The 20,128-nt window shown below is 43.0% G+C and overlaps 1 protein-coding gene across 1 annotated transcript; it reads right to left on the bottom strand.

The window, feature by feature from the left end:
• Positions 1–52: 52 nt before the first annotated feature.
• FKBP4 (FKBP prolyl isomerase 4) lies at positions 53–20,091 on the bottom strand. Its single transcript, XM_015619353.2, has 10 exons — positions 19,827–20,091; positions 16,196–16,340; positions 14,864–15,006; positions 11,001–11,121; positions 10,283–10,439; positions 9,146–9,236; positions 8,717–8,800; positions 7,865–8,050; positions 7,092–7,331; positions 53–3,901 (listed from the first exon to the last, which is right to left on the bottom strand). The coding sequence occupies exons 1-10, from the start codon at positions 19,908–19,910 to the stop codon at positions 3,803–3,805; spliced, it is 1,350 nt and encodes a 449-aa protein (XP_015474839.1). The 5' UTR covers positions 19,911–20,091; the 3' UTR covers positions 53–3,802.
• Between the last annotated feature and the right edge of the window lie 37 nt (positions 20,092–20,128).

Below are 20,128 nucleotides of genomic sequence, written 5' to 3'. Positions count from 1 at the left end.
CAGACACACGGGTGTGGCTTACAAAGTCAGTACTGTAACTCTTTATTTTAACTTTTTTTTTTTTTTTTTTTTCCTCTATAAGGACATACATAACGAAGTTTATAGTTGAAGTTTACATGCATGACCTCACTTACAAATACCAGTATGCCACCTTCTGCCGGCAACCAGACCCACTTTTAAAGACAGCACGGAACTGCCCGAACATGGCATGTTTAGTGTCCTTAACAGATTTACATTCTCAAACATTTCATAGTTTATGTAGTAACAACAAGGGCACAGTGGTACTTTCAAGACTGCTCACACTTAACAACAGATGCACCATTGACTAGATTTTTTTAGATGTACCACAGAAATCATCACTTTTTGCTTTCAGAAACATGTACAACTATCATGCCTGTGGGAGATTTTTGAAAACTGATGTTCAACAATTAGAAATTTATCATTAGGACTTGGTTTAGCAGCAAAAACACTTTCAGCCACGGAGGCTTCTATTTCCAGGAATAATTAGCAACAAATCAAGGTTATTTACTTGCCGAAGAAGTACTCTGGCTTGGCATTCCTGTCCCCTTTAACTTTTTCTAGGTCTATAAATCCCTTCTAGCCCAGTTGACATTCACAGTGTTGTCTCCCACAAGAGGGGGTAGTGCTTTGGTAGAAGTTTCTCACATAAATGGGGCTGTTACTATAGTCAGAGATCATGGAAATCACCCTCATTACCGGGCAACCCTCAGGCTTTATTAGGCAAACGAAATCTGCATTTCCTTAAGCGAAATGACCTGCCACGCACTGCTCCTGCCTCTGTCCTATCCCACCCGTGCCATGAGATTAGAGCACTGCAGCTCCCAGCTCTCTAACCAAGCTCCAAGCCAGCAGCAGGGGCCGAATTTGGTGTTAGTGTCCAGGGGCAGGGACAGCATTGCAAGCAGCCCTTGCACCACTCCTGTGACATTTCCAGGGCCCGAGCTGGGCTGGCATTGCTGCGGGACAGGCACCGGCACTCCCCCAGCATCCACACAAACGCTTATACAGTACTTCTGTCTCACCAAAGGAGACCGGGAATTCCCGTTGTATTACACGTTAAAACAGGGATACTCTCTGCAATATACACACAAATTCCAGCCCATGGCATGCCATGCAAACACATCTTTCTCACCATAAAAAAAGTCAATTTATTTTAATCTGAGAGGAACAGATTTTTCACCTTTCTTCTGCAGAGCAGGCAAAAAAAATTGCCCCTTCTGCCCCTGTCTCAGAACAGGACACTGAGGATGCTGAATTTAACACCACATAAGATAAACAACAGCTGAGTTTGAGTACTATGTTCCATGCCTTCAGACAAACAAAAAAGCCCACCCCAACCAAAAGCCCCCACAAAATTCAAAATCACACCCACCCCGAAACAAGACACACAAACTGCAGAAAGAAGCAGAATACTGAGTAATAGCTTTCTTGTGAGATCTGGGTAAGCTGACATTAAAATCACTCAGGAGTTTGCAGTTCATTATAAGTATTTGCAGTATGTAAGCCATTATCACTTTCACTTCAAAGCCAGTTACTTTCAGGTATATTGTTGTTTTTTTTTCCTCTGGTCCAGTTTTGCAATGTGGTAGGTGAAGAGCAAAGTAGCAATATGAACGTAGAACAAGCTCTATGCATAGGTTACAGGCTTGCTTTTTGCAGTTTCCTGCAACGTAATTTTTTCCCCTTTGCAAATATATGGGTAAATACTGTATCAAATATTTTGGGAATTTTCTATGGTAGCAAACAAACAACATAGAAAAATCATCCAGACACTGGCTATGTGGACAAGAAAACATTGAATGACCAAGGGACAGTAAATTCAATTCTGTGCAAATTCCAATAAAAACCCACTAAAAGTTCAGTTTTCTTGAGTTTAATTGGAGCTTTATTACTTAAGCTGTGACTTCACAGTCTTCACCTTCAGCAATTTGCAAAGAGGAGGCATACAACAAAGGTTACAATACTTAATGGAAGGGACTCCCTACTGAACAGGGGTAAAGAGGGCAATCCCAAGGCAGAAGAACTGGGAGCGACAATTTGTTCTTAAGTCTCACTTGAGGACTCCTGGAAAAAGCTGATTACTTGAAGCAAATCAAAGAAATAAATTTAGAAAGGAGAACCTGGGATTTAAGTAAGCTGGAACCAGAAAGAAACAAACACCAACAACAAAACGGGGACTACCGACCTGCCAGCCTCGTCTCTGTGCCTGGGAGGATGACGGAACTGATCCTCCTAGATGCTGCACTAAGGCACATGGAGGACACGGAGGTGACCAGCGACAGCCAGCACAGCTTCACCAAGGGCAAGTCCAGTCTGAGCAGCCTAGCGGCCTTCAGTGATGGAGTGACTCCACCAGTGGACGAGGGAAGGGCTACAAATGTCATTTACCTCCATTTCTGTAATTTTCTGCCTTTAACACAGTTCCCCACAACATCCTTCTCTCTAAATTGGAGATGGATTCAATGGGTGGACTGTTTGATGGAAAAGAAATTGGTTTGATGGTCATACAGGCTGGTGGTCAACGGCTCAGCGTCCCAATGGACACCAGTGACAAGTGGTGTCCCTCAGGAGTCCGTACTGGGAGCAGTGTTACTATCATCTTCATTAATGACATGGATGAAAGGGTAGAGAGAACCCTCAGCAAATTTGCAGGTGAGACCAAGCTGAGCAGTCCAGTTGACACACCTGAAGGACAGGACGCCACCCAGAGCGACCTGCTCAAGCCTGAGAAGTGGGCCCATGTGAAACTCATGAGGCTTTAGTAAGGCCAAGTGCAAGGTGCTGCACCTGGGTTGGGGCAACCCCTGGTTATCAATAAAGGCTGGGGGATGAACAGATCCAGAGCACCCTTGCCACAAAGGATTTGAGGTTGGGTGAGAGGCTGGACATGAGCTGGCAATGTGCACTCACAGCCCAGAAGGCCAGATGTAATCTGGGCTGCATCCAAAGGGGCATGGGCAGCAGGGGAGGGAGGGGATTTTGACCCTCTACTATGGTGACACCCCAGCCGGAACACTGCATCCACCTCTGGGGTCCCCAGCACAGGAAGGACATTGACCTTCTGGAGCAAGTCCAGAAGACGTCCACCAAGATGATTAGAAGGATGAAGCAGCTCTTCTTATGAGACAAGGCTAAGAAAACTGGGGTTGTTCCACCTGGAAAAAAGAAGGCTTTGGGGTGACCAAACTGTGGCGTTCCAGTACCTTAAAGGGAGCCCACAAGAAACATGGAGAGAGACTATTTACAAGGGCAAGCAGGGACAGCACAAAGGGGGGTGGCTTCAAACTGAAAGAGGACAGGTTAAGATTAGGTATTAGGATGAAATTCTGAGGGTGGTGAGGCACTAGAACAGGCTGCCCAGAGAAGCTGTAGGTGCTCCATCCCTGGATGTGTCCAAGACCAGGCTGGATGGAGCTCTGAGCAACCTGGTCTAGTGAAGGATGTCCCTATCCATGGCAGGGAGGCTGGAACTAGATCTGAGGTCCCTTCCAACTCAAGCCATTCTATGATTCTATGAAAATGCAAACAAACCAAGCAGAGTAAATCCAGACAGAACCCAAACAGTAAACAGAGGCTGAATGAATAAATAAAGTCACTAGGATTAAACCAGATTTATGCTGCCACTCAGCTTCTTGAACAGCCACATAAAGCTGTAACTGACTGTGGCATGGTGGCTTCAGCCTCTGCTCCCTTGAAGCCACTATCCAACCAGGTAGAAAAATAAAGGTCTAATTCACTGGAAATTCTTTCATTTACAAAACTAATGGAATAGGGGATTTTTTTATGCTTCTGCTTCAACTTCTGATTTATCTTCAACTCCATTCTGCGCATCTTTCATTTCTGCATCTTCAGTGTGGCTTGTTTGAAGAGTAGCAGATGACTAAATAGAGAGACAAAGAAAATATATTAATATGTTATACAAAATTGCTAGCACAAACATTGTTTGATTCTTATTACTTGGAAAGCTTGTCTACCCTGCCAGACTGAATTGAGACATTAGGATCTTCAGCCAAGAGAAACCAAAAATTTTCATGCATCTAAGAAACCAGAAGCAGTAGAGAGGAGGCCAAAATATAATACTGCTATTAAGTGGTTATGATTCTTGATGTGGCCTGCACCCACCTGCCACACGACTTCTTAGAAGTTGAACTGAAATTAATTTGTGAAGCTTCTGAAGGAACTGCTTTTGCCCTGCTTCAATATCAATGTCATTCATTTTCAGACACTCCCATGGCCTATCCCAACCCAACTTTATGAGGCACACTTGCACTCAGCTTAAGAAGTATCTTCATTGGACAACCAGTTTTATGGAGAGACACTTCAAACTCAGCAACAATGATTTGGATGTCCTGTGTAAGAGTTTAACTGGAAGAAAATATGACCTGACAACGAGGCTCTCTAAAGGCCTCTCCTTGTGCATCTTCCTCATAAAAAGGTGTGGAAGGCAGAGAGCCATGAGCTACGGCTCCAAGGTCAGCTTTTACAATAGGACATAACCAGCACATCCTGACCTTGCATTAATTTTCAAGCACAGTAAGGGGAGGTAAAAATGCCTTGGCTTGCTCATCTCAAAACCCAGTGCAATGAAATTGCTATTCTACCTGTCAGCCCAGCATCTTGAGCCATCTGTTTTATGATGATGTTAGGTAAGAACCAGACAAAACCAAGCAAAGTCTTCAGCATGCAATGCTGGGAGAGGGGAATAGGAGGGTTGGGAAAGGGGAAGAATCCTTAAAATCTAGAATATTCATGCATCCAAGGTCGATTTTTCATCCTTAGAAGCATTCCATAAAGCACACAAGAGTTAAGTCTTCTCTCCACAGAAAGTCTATTAGCTAGCAATCCTGGGCTTATGCTAAGGTGATAAACATCCTGACCTTCAAAAATTCCCACTTCACATACGTGAACTTTTCAAATTAATGAAATTAACTACTGATGCAAGAGTGGCTGTTGAATTTAAAAGACTGTGTCAGGAATATTAGAACTGCGGTCCAAGCTATCCTCTCTTAGCAATCAGAAGTCCTTTAGTAAACAAACTCTCTTCCCCAGAACTCTGAGCTTCTACTACAGCACCACTAATAGACATTGTCAGAGCTAGAGTAAAGCAGCACTATAAATGCAGTAACAGGGAAACAAGCTTTTCTTGCATGAAAACTACCTCAAGACTGGCCCAGGGAGTAAGCATCCTTTAGAGTTTATAGTTACATCAATCCCATTTCATATAAAATCATATCCACTTAAGGCAGGCCAGATGGCTCAGAGAAAAAAAAAAAAACAAAAAAAGAAACCAGCACATTGCACATTCCCAAGATGATCTAACTTGTTGGGAAGAATTCAACAGGCCAGTGGCATCCAGGTGTGTATCAGCAATAGTGTGTCCAGCAGGACCAGGGCAGGGATTGTCCTCCTGTACTTGGCAATGGTGAGGCCACACTTTGAATCCTGTGTCCAGTGTAAGATGCCAAACAATAACCTTTCATTGGAGTCCAACCTAAAGGATTCCACAACTTTAAACTGATTCCATCCCAAGCAGATAGGGAAATTGGAACTAAGTGCCATGTTTTTCCAGTATCCAAAACAGTCTGCAGTGCAAAACCTGCCTTTTGCCAAGAGTATTGTTCTACAACTTATCTGCCTTAGGAGCTGAAGAAAGCACAAAAGTTTCTGTACATTTAGTGAGTATAGCTTGTTTCAGCAATCCACTCTTCCTATCTCAACAGATCTTGCTGTATCCCACACCTAGTGGAGGAAGACGGATTCCCAGCAGCTGTGCTAGCTGAAAGGAACCTTCACAATAGAGCCCAACAGCTGGCAATTAAATCCTGGCATTTCAAAAGTGAAGATGCCTAACAGTGAAATAATTCTAGTTTAGCTGCTGTATCTTTATATGAGATTTTTTTATTAAAGCCTACCAAAATTAAGATCCTTTAAGCGTATGTGATAGTATAGTGATGTAAGTGGCTTTACATCACTGTGTCTAGAAGTGAAGAATACTTTCTTTTAAGCTCCAATAAGCAAAGACTGTTGACATCAGGCTGATTTAGCCAAAAAAAGAAGAGACAGAATGAAGCATTTCATGTAGGAAATTGTCAGCTGACAGTCTGAAACAGCTGAATTGTCAGGCTACACTCATCTGAGGACACCATGCCTCGGGCAAGACTCAACAACACAGCTAACCACAGGAAATTACTGTACCAATATCCAGCAATTTTTTATTATTCTCCATGCATATTCTGGAAAGGTGAAAATAACCTCACAACATACAAGCTTCTGTACTCTCCAACGTTACTGAGGAAATTTGAATCTGATATAAATCCCAGATTTATCTGAGAAGTTACAGGTCTATCTTGTCTTTTGAGACCATCAGATTAAAGGGAAAAAAAACAGAATGGTATTTTAGGAGATGTAATTCTCACCAGTAACCTGAAATGTTTCCTGCTAGCTGATACAATCTTATTATAACCTGTATTCACATACTGCCATTATTACCTGAACTAGTATTTACTAAAATTATAGTAAAAGCTTATTAAGAAAACCCTCCATGCAGCAGAATAATGAATCTTCTGACACTCCATAATCTATCTGTGGCATTTGTAATGGAGACCATCAACCACATCTTAATATCTCTGTGAGAAGCCAGATGGTGCTCAGCATCCTCTGTATGAAAGACACAAGTTCTCCCTAGATGGGCACCCCAGGCACCAGAACAGCCTGCTCTTTGCAACAGGTTCTAGAGCAATAGGTGTTTTCTTCAGTTCTAGAACACTGTTTGCATCTCATCCCTTCAACTGTTTTCTGATGAACACTGGTCTGTTGCAAATTCAGTCAAAGCAGATAAAAGCTTTCTGTGCAATGGTTGGTACTGCTGGTTTCCCTCTTCAAGCAAGATGGCCTAAAAATTCTGACTGTTGGCATTTTGAGTTCCATCCCTGCTCCCCCCCAAAGGAGACTAGTTGAGTGCTCTCCTGCTATAATTACCCATAGTAAGAAGCAAGCTGAGTACCTAAGCCACTGTTCCTTGTCTAACACATAACATCACCTTGTGTACTGTTCGGAGTAGTGTTGCTTACCTTTAAGTCTTTGTCTGCGAGCCTTTGGAACATGTTGGCGTACATCTTTTTCTCCTTCTCGTGCTGCTCCCTTATTTTTTGCTGACAAGTCACCAGTTGCACTTTGGCAGCTTTGTTACTTGGATAAAGTTGTATCACTTTCTGGAAATCTGCTCGAGCCAGCTCAAAGTCATTGACGGCCAAGTGAGCTTCTCCACGACGGAAGAGGCCTTTTTCATTGTTGCTATCCAATTCAAGTGCCTGCATGCAAAAAAAACCAAAACCAAACCACATTTATTTTCCTTTTATAAAAGTTATATGCAGTCAGAACACCAGTGACTGCTAGGAACTGTACCTTCTGATGTAGACTTAGGAGTCTTGTCAGGACTTACTAATAAAGTGAGTGGAATACAGTAGAAGTAAGTACAAAGAGGAATGAATATAGTAGGCCATTTGACAAGAGAATCAGCAAGTCTAAGATTTAGTCAGCGATCAATCCTGCTCTTTGAAAGACTTTTGCCAACATGACTACCTTCACCACATCTCAAGTGTTTCTTATTTCTGAACACTTGAATATTCCAAATATAGCAGCAAGTTAGTAAAATGTTCAAAGGGCACTAATTATGAAAATAATCTCTTGGATATTTTTAGTATACTAAAAATTCCATACTACCCAAATGCCAGCTGGCAAGAAAGACCAAATATCACATGGCCTGCTGTCCCTAAAATGTTTGAAGCAAGAAATAAACTGTCAGACTGCTTGTGCAGTTTAAGAATAAATAAACTCCTACTACCTTGTTACAGTTCTCCAAAGCCTGGGAGTACTCCTTTAGCTTGAGATGGCACATAGCTAAGTTAAGGTGGGCAGCAAGCCTCAGGCTTTTGGCTTTTGATTCCTCCTCCTCAGGGAGTCCCGACTCATGCTCCAGCCATGACACAATCTTCTTATACTGCAAAGCTGCCCTCTTGTATTTCCCCTCCTGTAAGCAAGGCAGCTCAATTATCACACAGCTCATCACAGTAACTTTTACCTCCCTCTCATCCCTTTTGCCTGCTTCGAGCAATAGATCTGAAAAACCCCATTTGATCAAGAAGTAACTTCTGTCATCAAAAATACACTACTTCTGAGAGTCATTCCTGCACAAGATCAGAAAATCTCTAGAGCTAGGGGTATATGCCAGCATTGATACTTCCCTGAATTCCTACCTTTATATTAAACTTTTGATGCAAAAATAAGGGAAGATGGGGCATTTTCAAAATGCAATATGAATATAATAGGAAACTCTTCCTTTAGCTGCTGAAATTTCTTTGAACAGCTTCTTCACACATCTCTACTCAAATGAATGCTGTTCATATGTAACACTCTCCCCACAGCAGGAACTGAAACACTGTACACCTCACAGAGTTATCTGCAGATACAGCAAACAGCTCTAACTGCAGAGCTAGCTCCCCGCAGAGTTAGGTCTTTGGATAATCCAACCAAGTTTCGTTTTTTTTTTTTTAAAAAAAATTCCCCTCCAGTTCTCCTGGTAAAATCTCACAGAACACCATGAACACCACTCAGAAATGACAGAAGCTGTAAGCATCATTATCAACTCATGTCATTGACTAAGAAATGCTATTATTACTTGGGCCCAGTACCTTACCTTGAAGTACTGAGTACCCCTCTCCTTCACAATGCTGCTCTGTTCCAACTTCTCATCTATGTTCATTTCCCAGGACTCCTTAGCCTACTCAAACAGGAATAATTCCAGTCAATTTCAATACAATTTCTAGGGAAATCAGGTAGCTATATTGTTTCCCACTAACAGTATGGTTGAGGTAAGTCTGGCAAAGCAGAGCTTTGCACTGCTAATGAAAACCAGCCTAGAGCACAAGAGATGGCAACAAACAGGGATACAGGAAGAATAAGAATCATTTCAGCCAACAGCTCCCAGCATGTCACCATCTCTGGCAACAGTGGCCTCCCTGTTTCACAGCACCATTCAAGGATTCCATTGTCATCGTTTAAGCTGCACTCCCCCACTTCTTCCCCCACCCCCAGATCTCTTTGGGATTTCATCTCTTGTTCTCACCTTTTCAAAACTTTTGAGTTTCACTTCATACTGCAGCTCTGCATCTGGAGGGATCTTAAATTTCTCATTCCCAGCACTTCCAAAACCATAGCTGTAAAATGGGCGTGGAGATCGAGAAACAAAAATTATAAAGAAGAGTTCAAAACTATCCATCCAGCTATATTTGCTACATAGGAAGATAGAGACAAAAACCCCATGCAAATTTGGGATGTGCATAAATTATTATTACAAGACAAAGGCTTGAGGAATCCTAGCTAGAATTCTAAAATTAGCAAGTACAAGGCAGAAGAAAGTAAGAGAAACCTAGTGTTGACTGCATTTATTTTTTACCATTTCCTATTATTTTATTAGTTTTTTTTGTTTACTTTAAAGAAAAGCAAGTAATGCCTTCATTAAAACCCCCCCCCCAAAAAAAGCCAAACCAAAATAACCAACTTTCAAATCACAACTATTGGCTTTCATATTCATGGTCTGAAACTGAGTGTTGCCTTCAGAGCACCTGTATTTTAGATCTATTCTTAGAAAGCAAAGACAATAAATACCAAGATTAAGTGAGCAGCTGTACACTTAACACACTGATAAACAGGAAATACCTACAGAAAGGTACTGCAATGCAACTCCAGTAAGACGCTGCATATTAACAGGAAAAACCTCTAGATCAAATTGCCTTCCTTTTCTGCTCTCACCAGGCTCAGTTACAGTTAAAAAAAAATTAAATTAAAACTGAAATAAATAGAAGTTTGATGAAAACAATCTGCAACTGCACTTGTTTCAGATGTGTTCTCATTGTAAGGAGAGAATTCTGCCCATATCCAAACCTACACATGCACTGCTTTACAGTAAGCAGTCATGAAGAGGGATCACAAAAATCTAAGTTGGAGAGCAACAACGTTTTTAAAAAATATTCAGAGGTCAACATTACAGAGACTTAAGTAAATATTTCTGCACTGCTATGGCTTCACTATGAAGTGGCAAAGCAATCTTAGCTTGATATTTCTCATACATAAATTTTTTGGGGCCAATCCAAGTTTTTATCACAGCAGTGAAAAAAGCTGAAAGGCATTGTAACAAAACATTTTTTTCTTGCCAGATGATTAGTATAAAACCTTCCTATATCAAGCACCAGAAATGGCATACCTGGGTTTGAGATAGAACACAGATTCCTCAGATTTCTCCATTTTTTGAATTGCTTTCTCCAGACCATGAGGAATATCAAAGTTTTCACCTTCTCCAATCTCAAACCGCAATTCCCGCTTGTCAAAAACACGATCTCCGTGTCGGCCTTCAAACTGGACTGGTAACAAAAACCAGAGCAACAGAGAGAGAAATCAGAAGGGATCTATGTATGGCAGTGGGCAGGTTCCCAGGAGAGCACAGGGAGGCAGGACACACAAAGTGCCAAAGCCTCCTTCTGAACAGTCTTTTCTCTTCTAGCAGCTAACTATGGCATCGCAGCTACTGGCAGCAAACAGAATTTCTGCTGTTAAATTTAACAACCCCTTTTTTTTATTGTTCATTCAAGTGTTTGTTTTTCCCACTCTGATGACAAGTACCAGAATGACTTCCCCTCTTGTTCCTCAGCACATGGAAATACTTCACGAGGCTCAATCACCTTTTGTGATCAGATAAGCACTTCAACAGATTCAGTATCACCAGAAAGCACAGTTGCTGCTGGAAAATGTAAGCCTTGCTAGAAACAGGAGAATGAAAGCTTACTCTAGGTTGTTAAGTTATTTATTGCAGAAAAGAGAAGCCACATATTCCTCTCCCTCAGGACATGCAGTTGTACATTGTGAAAAGGTTCTGCCATCCCACACGACAAATCCATTCGCCATTTGTGTAAGAACACACTTACTCTCTACAAGTGCATCCTCATTGGGCCTGGAGTAGCCCTCCCCTTTCTTACGGATTCTTCGGATGATGCCACCATCTTCTTCATCAGTGAGGTCCTCCCCCTTGAACTCAAAAAGCTCAATCTGTGGAGGGAACAAAAGTCTTGCATTTATTCTCATTAGACCAATTTAGTAAGTCACAGAATTTTTTTCTCCAGAAAGCTTTGAAACTTTAAACTCGTTGCTACAATCAATTGTTCAGGATTTTTAAGAGCTAATGTTAATGTAGGACACAGGTATTCAGTCTGAATATCTGTATCTTCACATACCCTCCCAAGAAATGTAAATCATAGTTTGAAGTGAGCCTACCACGATGACATAGAAAAACAGTCTAGTTACAAAAGATATTTGTCATTGCTGCTATGAAGCGAAGGAAAAAAAAAAAATCATATCCTATGTTTAAGTAAAACAATAGTGAAAACTATTCCTAAGTACTAAAAAACAAGCCATTATAATCAGCATTGTTTAGACTACCTCATTAAAAAAAAAAAAAAAGGTTCAGAGCTAATGCTGTGGAAGTTCCTGACACTGGACTTAAGATAACTGGAATGCAAAAGGAATTGCATATCCTCCGGTACTTCCACAATTTATTTTAATTGATACCTAGTAACAAACAATATTCTGGTCTTTCTCTTCAGTCAGTCTGAAAGAAGTCATTCCTGAACATCCCACTGATGACCATACAGGTGTGTACCTCCCCTTTTTTTTCCCAGCCCAAACAATGCTATTCTGTGGAATAATCTATTTATATTGCTCAGCAAAAGCAATCATGAGGAAGAAAAAACAAAACCACCACCAGATTAAGAAAAAAACTTCCATATCATAGGACATGCATTATTTCATGTCAAAGAAATGGTGGTGTGATGACAGGTACAAAATCTCTTCATGTAAGTTTTAGAGGATCTTTTGTAAAGCAACTTCTATAAAATTTTGGTATGGTGATAGGCACTTGTAAAAGAACCCTGCTGATATTGTGTAAAGTAGTAAAAGGTAAACCTTGGTAAAACTAAAGAAGTGGAAACTTAAGGAGACTTTAGCTGCTTGAGAGTCATAGTACTTTAACCTAAAAAAACTTGGGAAAATTTACTGGATTTAAGTTCCAACCCACACGCAGCACTGCTTACTTGTTGCAGGGAAGCACAAAAGCATCATAGGCAGCTTGGTGCTTTTTTTTCTCCCCTCTTCCTTCAACATAACTGCTCAGGCAAGCATTAGGGGATATTAAGACTCATGAATGAACCACTACTTTCATCTAAAATCACACCCAGAAAATGGCAGGGCCAGACTGGCAGCATCAAGAGAAGTCCAGTGGGCAGTGAATAACCTGGGTGACTGCATCAGATGGACTCAGTTTGATGGAACAAATCCCCTCTTGCAGTTCATGCTTTTATTTATCCCAATGTTAGGTATTACCTCTTGTTGAAGGACAATGAAAGCTTCTCTGCTTTCTGCTGTCCACATGCGTCCTCTGTAGTAGTGCTAAGCCCTTAAGAATGCCCCACTGTGCTGCCAAGGTAGAAGGCCTTGAGCTTTTAGCCTGTATTTCAGCCATCAGCTCAGCACTGATTACACATGGTATCACTTGCACAGAAGCACACAGCACTCCAACATGTGTCATTTGATCCAATATAGCTGAGGCAGAAGTAACTTCAGATTTCTATGTAAGAAAATGCTGTTTGTGAACAGCTCTACATGATGCTATTTTTCAGAAACAGTGGTATTAATTTTGATGTACTCCAAGTGAGTAAGCTATCATCTCTTAGTGGACACTACCTGCTAGCAATATATTTTAATCCTTCCACACAGACTATATCCTTAATACTATTACTGAGAAGTCCAAGGGAAAAAAAAAAAAAAAAAGGAATGCAAATACACTATCCAAATGCAAAGCAAATGCAATATCCAATCATGTGAAAGCCAATGGCACCTGGCCTGTGGCCAGCAGGACCAGGGCAGTGATTGCTCCTCTGTACTGGGCACTGGTGAGGCCACACCTGGAATCCTGTGTCCAGTTCTGGGCTGTTCAGGAAGGACACTGAGGTGCTGCAGTATGTCCAGAGACAGGCAGCACAGCTGGGGAAGGTTCTGGAGCACAAGTCCTATGAGGAGCTGCTGAGGGAGCTGGGGGTGTTTAGCCTGGAAAGAAAAGAGGGTCTTGGGGGGAACCTTCTCACTTTCCAAACCTCCCTGAAATGAGGCTGTTTCTTGCCATATGGGGTCAGTCCTTTCTTCCAAGAAGTCACAGAACAAGAAGAAATGGCCTCAAGGTGCAGCAAGGGAGGTTCAGAATGGGTATTAACATTATAACAGGCTTCCCAGGGATGTGGTTGAGTCACCCTCCCCAGAGGCATTTAGGTGTAGATGTGGCACAGGTTAATGGTTTAGTGATGGATTTGGCAGCATCAGATTTATGATTGGACTCAATCTTGAAGCTCTTTTCCAACTTAAATGATTCTATGTATAATTTACCCTTCTTAACAGATGTTCATTGTTTCCAATAAAATCTAAACAGGCTTTCAGTGTTTACTCTAAGAGCTATTTTCACCTTTCTCAGATATTAGATAAAACATTCCATCTCAGAGCAATCATCAGTTTTAAAACTTTCCTTATGTCCCCAATTGTAGGAATCCATTCCAATGATTAAGTGCTTTAGAGCAAAGTAATATTAAAAATCACACTTGAGAAAAAGAGTCTGCCTTCTCTCAGGTAGAATTTATTTTGAAGCAATTGTTGGCAAATTGAACTGTTTCAACAGTAAGAAAAATACATCCCCTCCAAACCCTGTTGAGACTGTCAGGGTATGCTCCAGAAACAGCTTTAATGTCATCCTACATGGAAAAATCAAAGACAAGTCTCAGCATTCTGAGCAACCATTCTCACTTCTGAAATAACACACAAGAGACAGCTGCTATTTCCACCCCCTTTGGGAAGGAGGGGGAAGATGTGGGGGGAAATGACTTTTAAAATCAGCAGGAAATAAAATCTCTCCTCTCCTGGTGAGGCTGAGAGACACCAAGGATAACTGGCTCCATGCTCACAAAGACATGGCAAGCTCATCTCCAGGAGAGCAGCTGGCCATGTGAGTTGTCAAACTGGGTTACCCAGCTGCCAAACTCAAGATTGCTGAGTCTGTCACAAGGACTGAGTGAGCACACAAGACTTCATCTGTGGTGGCAAGATTGATCAGTGTAGCCTGGATGCACACAGAGACTTTGGTAATGAACCCGCAATCTGAATCCAAACTGGTTTTACGGTGCTTTACAGCTGACTGAAATGCTCAGCTCTACAGAACAGAGTTCAGAATTGCAAGACTCTTCAAATATTGTATTCCAGCGGTTTACATGGGGCAATTACCTCTTTTCTCCCAGAATTAGCTCTGAAGAGTTAATGTTGTAAAGAAAACATTTTAAGTATAAAAATTGTATTATTGAGTACATTAATTGCTCTTCCTGTTGTTGAAAACCTCACAATATTAAATATATTATTACTCTCAGTGTTATGAAGTGGACTAAAGATTTAATTTTCTTAACTACTTCAGTCTATCACTGGAATAGTCTGCCCTTCCAGCCTGCACTTTGCTGCTGCAAATCACTCTGTAACTGCAAAATTACAACCGAACACTGAAGATCATTCAAGTATTTTAAAAACTCAAAGAGAAAGGATCCTGAGCCATTACAGAGCAGTTGCAGCCAGACTAAAATTCTGTCCACGCTATCCAAAACTGACTGTATTATTTTCCTCAGAAAATGTAACAATCCTGTTTCGAAAGGATATTGCATCACACATTTTTTCAAGCATACAGTTTTAGTGACCATCTCTCACATACCTCAAAAATCAGTGTAGCATTGGGAGGTATCTTTGGGGGGCTCCCAGCTGAGCCATAGGCATATTCTGGTTTACACGTAATCCGACAGATTTCACCGATCTTCATAGTGGCCACAGCAATGTCCCAGGCTTTGATCACCTCACCTGTACAAGTCAAACACCAATCACACGTGAAAAGTATGATCAGCTGAAACTGAGCATCATCATTTTTGGCATACAAAAGCTAAGGCAGCAGAAATACTGAAGAATACTTGTGCTCACATTTATGTACATCAGTTTTAAGCCTAACCAAATTCTGAAGTTTCCCAGGGACCCAAATTTGGCCCAAACATTTCTTCATTCTAGGTGTAACAGCTCTTTTCATAGAATAACAGAACACAGACACCAGCTGAAGTGCTTGGCACAGTCTCAAGTGTGAGGAAGTAACAATAAACTCTTCCAAGAGGAAGGCCTTACAGTGAGAGATTGCCTGCTCCTGTTTTGAAAACAGTCCAAACCAACAGCCTTTTCTGTTTGTACTTTTATCAGCTGGCAAAGAAAAATTACCAGTGGTAACTAAAAGTTACACACATTTGTAACAGAAAAGGGGAGGAAAGTAGAAGCAATCCATCCAAAGGGAAGAAAAGCTGTAACAATATCCCCTCTCTTACTCAAGCTCTCCTAATTGCTGCTCCTGTCGACTCATCAAGCAGACCTTCTATTAGTCCTGTATTAATAGGTAGAATTAATATCATCTTAAATTGCAGTGCAATTAATTTATTTGTTTTTTAAAAAGGAGAAGGTAAGAAACTTTCAGGGAAGAATATAAGATTGAGTAGTATGATTTGCTGGAGGAACAATGCTTAGATTTTCAAAAAATGAACGACTTTGATAATGAAGAGATGCTCGAAGATTCCTATGTGGGTTAACTTGAGAATTTTGTGGAAAAGAGAGTATGTTTCATCATGAGAGAGCTGACAGCTGCCTGTGTACCCTTGTCCCAGTATCTAGTCACAGTTAAACACCCCTGAACTGAGGTCTGCCCCCCAAAAAACCCCAACTAATAAAATGCATATTCTGACTATTTAACTATCGTTCATCTCTACTTTTCAGGACAGATTTGCTCCCCTGGAGTGTTCTGTCTGAGGCCTTTGAATTCTTCAGCAGGCCTCTCAAGGGGCTACTCACCTCTCTCATTCAGAAAAATCTCAAAGACAATCAGACAGGTTAATTCTAAAAGAATAAACTCTGAAAACAAGTGTAAGTAGCACTTTTGAAAAGCCAAGGAGCCACACAAGGAGATCCCCATCTCAATTATTACCAAAACTGATCGACAGTAAACACAAGATATTACCTTTCCCCAAGTCAAATGAGAATTTGTCTCTTCTGTCCAGACTGGAGTCAAATTTTGTGCCATCGAGAAGCCACCCTGTGTAATGGACGGTCACCTTATCACCTATCATTGGAGACTCTGTCCCAGTGCCTTCTCTCTTGACAACCTGAGAAAAACAGCAATCAGCATTAATACCGTGGAAATCAAGTCTGCCTGCCCACTGGACATGAATCACAAATACCTAGAAACGTGTGTTATCATCTCTACTAGACAAAGGATTTGCAGGTTTCCTTTAGTCACCTGGAACTGGACTGGCTGTTCTTTCTGCAGATTAGCAGTGCTGCAAATGCAGAATCTCAAGATGGCTGTGCTGTGATACAAGAATTTAACAGGCAACAGTTGGTGCCAGCTTACAGATCTCTGCATTAGGCAGGGCTTTTTCTTCTCTATTCAAGTATTTCCCTCATCACCTATCATCATGCCAGAGTTCAGTGCTCTAGGCAAAGCTCTTAGGAGAATGAGGTGGTTCTTCCCATAGAAAGTCTATTCTAACATGTAACCTGAAATTATTTGAGTTAAACCAGGCAATTTAACAAAGGTTAGCAGTGTCTCACCCCAAGCAGCTAGTTCCATCAGCCTACAGAGTAACACTTGAAAATTACTTAACGCAATAATTTTGTCTCCCTGCAATTCTGACATGGATGGCCAGCACCCCTGTCTCACATACAGCTGCAAGGATTTGATTTTCTTCTCAGGGGGTTCCCCAGCCTGCCCAGCAAGACAAGCATTAAATAAATCTACATTATTCAGAAAATGAGGACAATCTCTCTGGTTTATTTGAAGTTTATATAAAATTAGAGAATAATAGTGACATATGTCACAGGCAGGGACGTGAGGCCTTGCCCATAACAGGATTCCTTAAGTTCAGATGTGAATTTTTCCCAATATAGATTGAAACCATCTAGCCCCAAGCCAAAGTTCTGCATTATCTTGGCCAGACAAAAAGGGACCAACGCAAGATCCTATTTGCTTGCATCACAGAGACCTGGAAAACATTCTGTTATGGAAGATAAATATCTATTCAAGGGCAGTTACAAGGCATCCCTCTTTTAAATGTCATGTTTCTATATCAATCATATTTTTCACTGAAGGACACAGACTTTTGGGAGTCTCCTTCACAAATTTCAGTTTCCTGCAAGCCAGCACCATCAATCTCCCACCGGGCCTCCCACCATCCCTGTGACTGAACATATACATTCTTAGACAACTGAAATGCCAGGACCCTCCATCCAAAACCAAAGGTTCACCATCAATAGTTTCTGTCAGACTAACAAGCTGAAAGCATCTCACTGAAAGCATAAAAAAACCCAAACAAACAAAAAACCAAAACAAACCACAAACAAACAAAACCTAGGAAAAAACGCTGCCTGCTGTTTTCTAAGGAAAGGATGCTCAACATGAAAAGGGATGCCTGACCTCACACAGCACACCATCCCTTTACCCTGCACCAGCACCACAGCAGTTATTAGCATTACAAAACTGATCTACTGATGTCTCCCCAAGGAAGGCCAAAGTTCAAGCAATCACTCTCACGGAGATAAGGAAACAAAGTATGAGAAGAACACACGAATCAGGTAAGCAACCTAACCTACATCGTGCTTAGGCATAAATCTATATAAAGCAGATGCAAACCAGCACTTTAAAGCAGCCAGTCTGATGCAATTTTGAAAAACTAACTGCATTTAATGGAAATTTACTAAACTTTATCAAATGCCATATTCTTGTAGGGTCATAGTAAGGTATTCTAAAGTAACAAATACCTCATTTTCATTATTTATACAGGTTTTTTTTTGCATTTGTTCCATTTTGAATGACTTAAGTTTTGCTGCTGAATATGGCAATCTTATTTTCTGTAAGGTTTACATTTCCTTTTCAGATGGAGAAACAGGATTTTTCAGTTCATATGGCATATTTCAAATGGTTTATTGCCAAACTTAATTTCTTGTTCTAGGAATTGTGTAAGCATATTCAGCAATATCAGGTAAAAAACTGTGGCTACTATTCTGATATAAGGCTAATGGGCAAGTAAACACACTCCTGGAATCACTGCAGCAGTACCAGTACAAAATTGGCATAGGTTAGTTCAGAGCTAGACGCTTGATTTCAAAAGATGCATTTTGCACTTCAGCAATTACGAGAAAAGTAAAATCCATGAAGGCTGGACTTTGTGGCCTCTATGGTATTTTACCTATCACGGCACAATCTCAATTTTTGTGATTTTCACAACCTCACTTTGTTTGCTAGCGTTTTCTACTCTCCTCCTCTAAAAAAAGAAAAATTTAAAAAAAAAAAATTAAAAAAACACAGCCCAAAAAATACTTGCTGCTTCTCCATCATCAAAAAGTAGGTACTGCATGAATCAGGCACACCAGACCCTCACTGCCTTCTGCCATGCTCAAGGAATCTGAGCCGCAGGAGACCTGGGCAGCCATGCAGATGATAACTCTGATCTGATACCATACCACATGCAAAACTCAAAAAATTCTCACCTAAGCATGCTAGCATGAAACACGGAAAAGCAGAAATATAGCAGATAATATCTACAATCTGCTCCCTGATACCCCTCCTAGACGGGAGACAGCGCCTCCGTAATGAACCCAGAATTTAGACGGCTCTAAAGGTTAAACACGGAATTTTGCCTTTACTGTGGCACCCCTTTCTCCTTCTGAACACCCTAACTCCGAAATTTTACTGCGGTTGAATAACGCTTCTAAATAACCGCTGAAGTTTGTAGCAGAGCCTGAGGAAGTTTCTAGAGATATGGAAATAGGCAACGTCTGACAGAGGAAGTTCGCGCAACTCCCCCTCACGGTATAAATCCTGCTGCCCTTATCGCCTGCCTTCCCAGTACAAAGGAGAGCAGCCGCTGCCCCTCGGCCGCGCCAGGGACCTGCCCGGCCGCCTGCCCAGCGGCACCGAGGGGCGGCCGGGCCGCTCCGGCCTCCGGACCGCGCACCTCGGGCCCGGGGGCTGCCCGGAGCCCGCTCCGGGGCCTGAGGGGAGGCTCGGCCGGGCACGGCGGGGCCGGGCACCGAGCGCACGTGCCCTGCCGAGGCTCCATCTTTAATTCCCAGCCCCGGACACGTGCTGAGGGGGCGGGGATGGACCCGGACCCCCACAACCCGCGCTGCGAGCCGGACGGAGAGCCCGGCCCGCCTTTCCCTCCCGCATCTTCCCCTAAACAGCGGGGGAAAAGCCCGAGAGCGGCGAGAAGCGCCTTTTCCCTGAACAACCCGCCCCCCCCGTGACCCCGAGCTCTCCCGGCGGGCAGCCCGGGCTCCGGCTCGCCCCGGCTAGGGCGGCGGGAGCCGGGAGGAGCGGGGAGCCCCCGCGGGCGGCCGGGCAGCGCTTGCGCAGCCGGGGCGCGCTCCCGCCCTCCGCCGCTGTTGTTTAATCGCCCGCGCTGCGCCAGCCCTGCCTGGATGCCCGGGGACCGCCTCGACCCCTTCCCCGCGGGGCACACAATGGGCCCGGGGGGGGCAGGGCGCCCCAGGGCGCTCGCAAACCAAGGGGAATGCCCCCGCTCCCCGGCAGCGCGGGGACCCCTCCGAGCTAGCGCGGAGGGTGGGGATGGGGAACAGGCGCCGGGTACCTTGAGGACACCCTCATCCTGCTTGGGAGTGATGTCAACCCCTTCCAGGGGAGCCCCGTCCGCTTTCATCTCCTCCGCCGTCATGTCGCCTGCCGCTGCCACCTCTGCGCAGGGAAGGGCCGCCTCGCGGGCTCGGTGCTGCGGTGAGCGCCGGGATGAGACTGGGGATAGCGCCTGGCTGAGCCTCCGGCTCCGGGCAGCGCGGTGGGGGCGGGCGCCGCACGCCTCCTTCCCTGCTGCTCTCGCCGCAGCGCCGGCCCCTGGTCGGCGAGGAGGAGGAAGGGGAGGGGAGAGGGAGGGAC

This window comes from Parus major, chromosome 1 (assembly GCF_001522545.3).
Source record: "Parus major isolate Abel chromosome 1, Parus_major1.1, whole genome shotgun sequence".
Classification (NCBI taxonomy): domain Eukaryota; kingdom Metazoa; phylum Chordata; class Aves; order Passeriformes; family Paridae; genus Parus; species Parus major.
The sequence above is the reverse complement of the archived record's forward strand: the minus strand, read 5'-3'. Positions and strand labels throughout refer to the sequence as shown.

What these genes read in the sequence shown, in the direction of transcription:
- FKBP4 (XM_015619353.2), bottom strand. Translation starts at nt 19,910, where the DNA reads ATGACGGCGGAGGAGATGAAAGCGGACGGGGCTCCCCTGGAAGGGGTT. An exon ending in CTCATTTGACTTGGGGAAAG is followed by an intron (nt 15,007 to 16,195) that starts GTAATATCTTGT and finishes TGACTTGTACAG; the next exon opens with GTGAGGTGATCAAAGCCTGG. An exon ending in CTTTGGAGAACTGTAACAAG is followed by an intron (nt 7,332 to 7,864) that starts GTAGTAGGAGTT and finishes TTTTGCATGCAG; the next exon opens with GCACTTGAATTGGATAGCAA.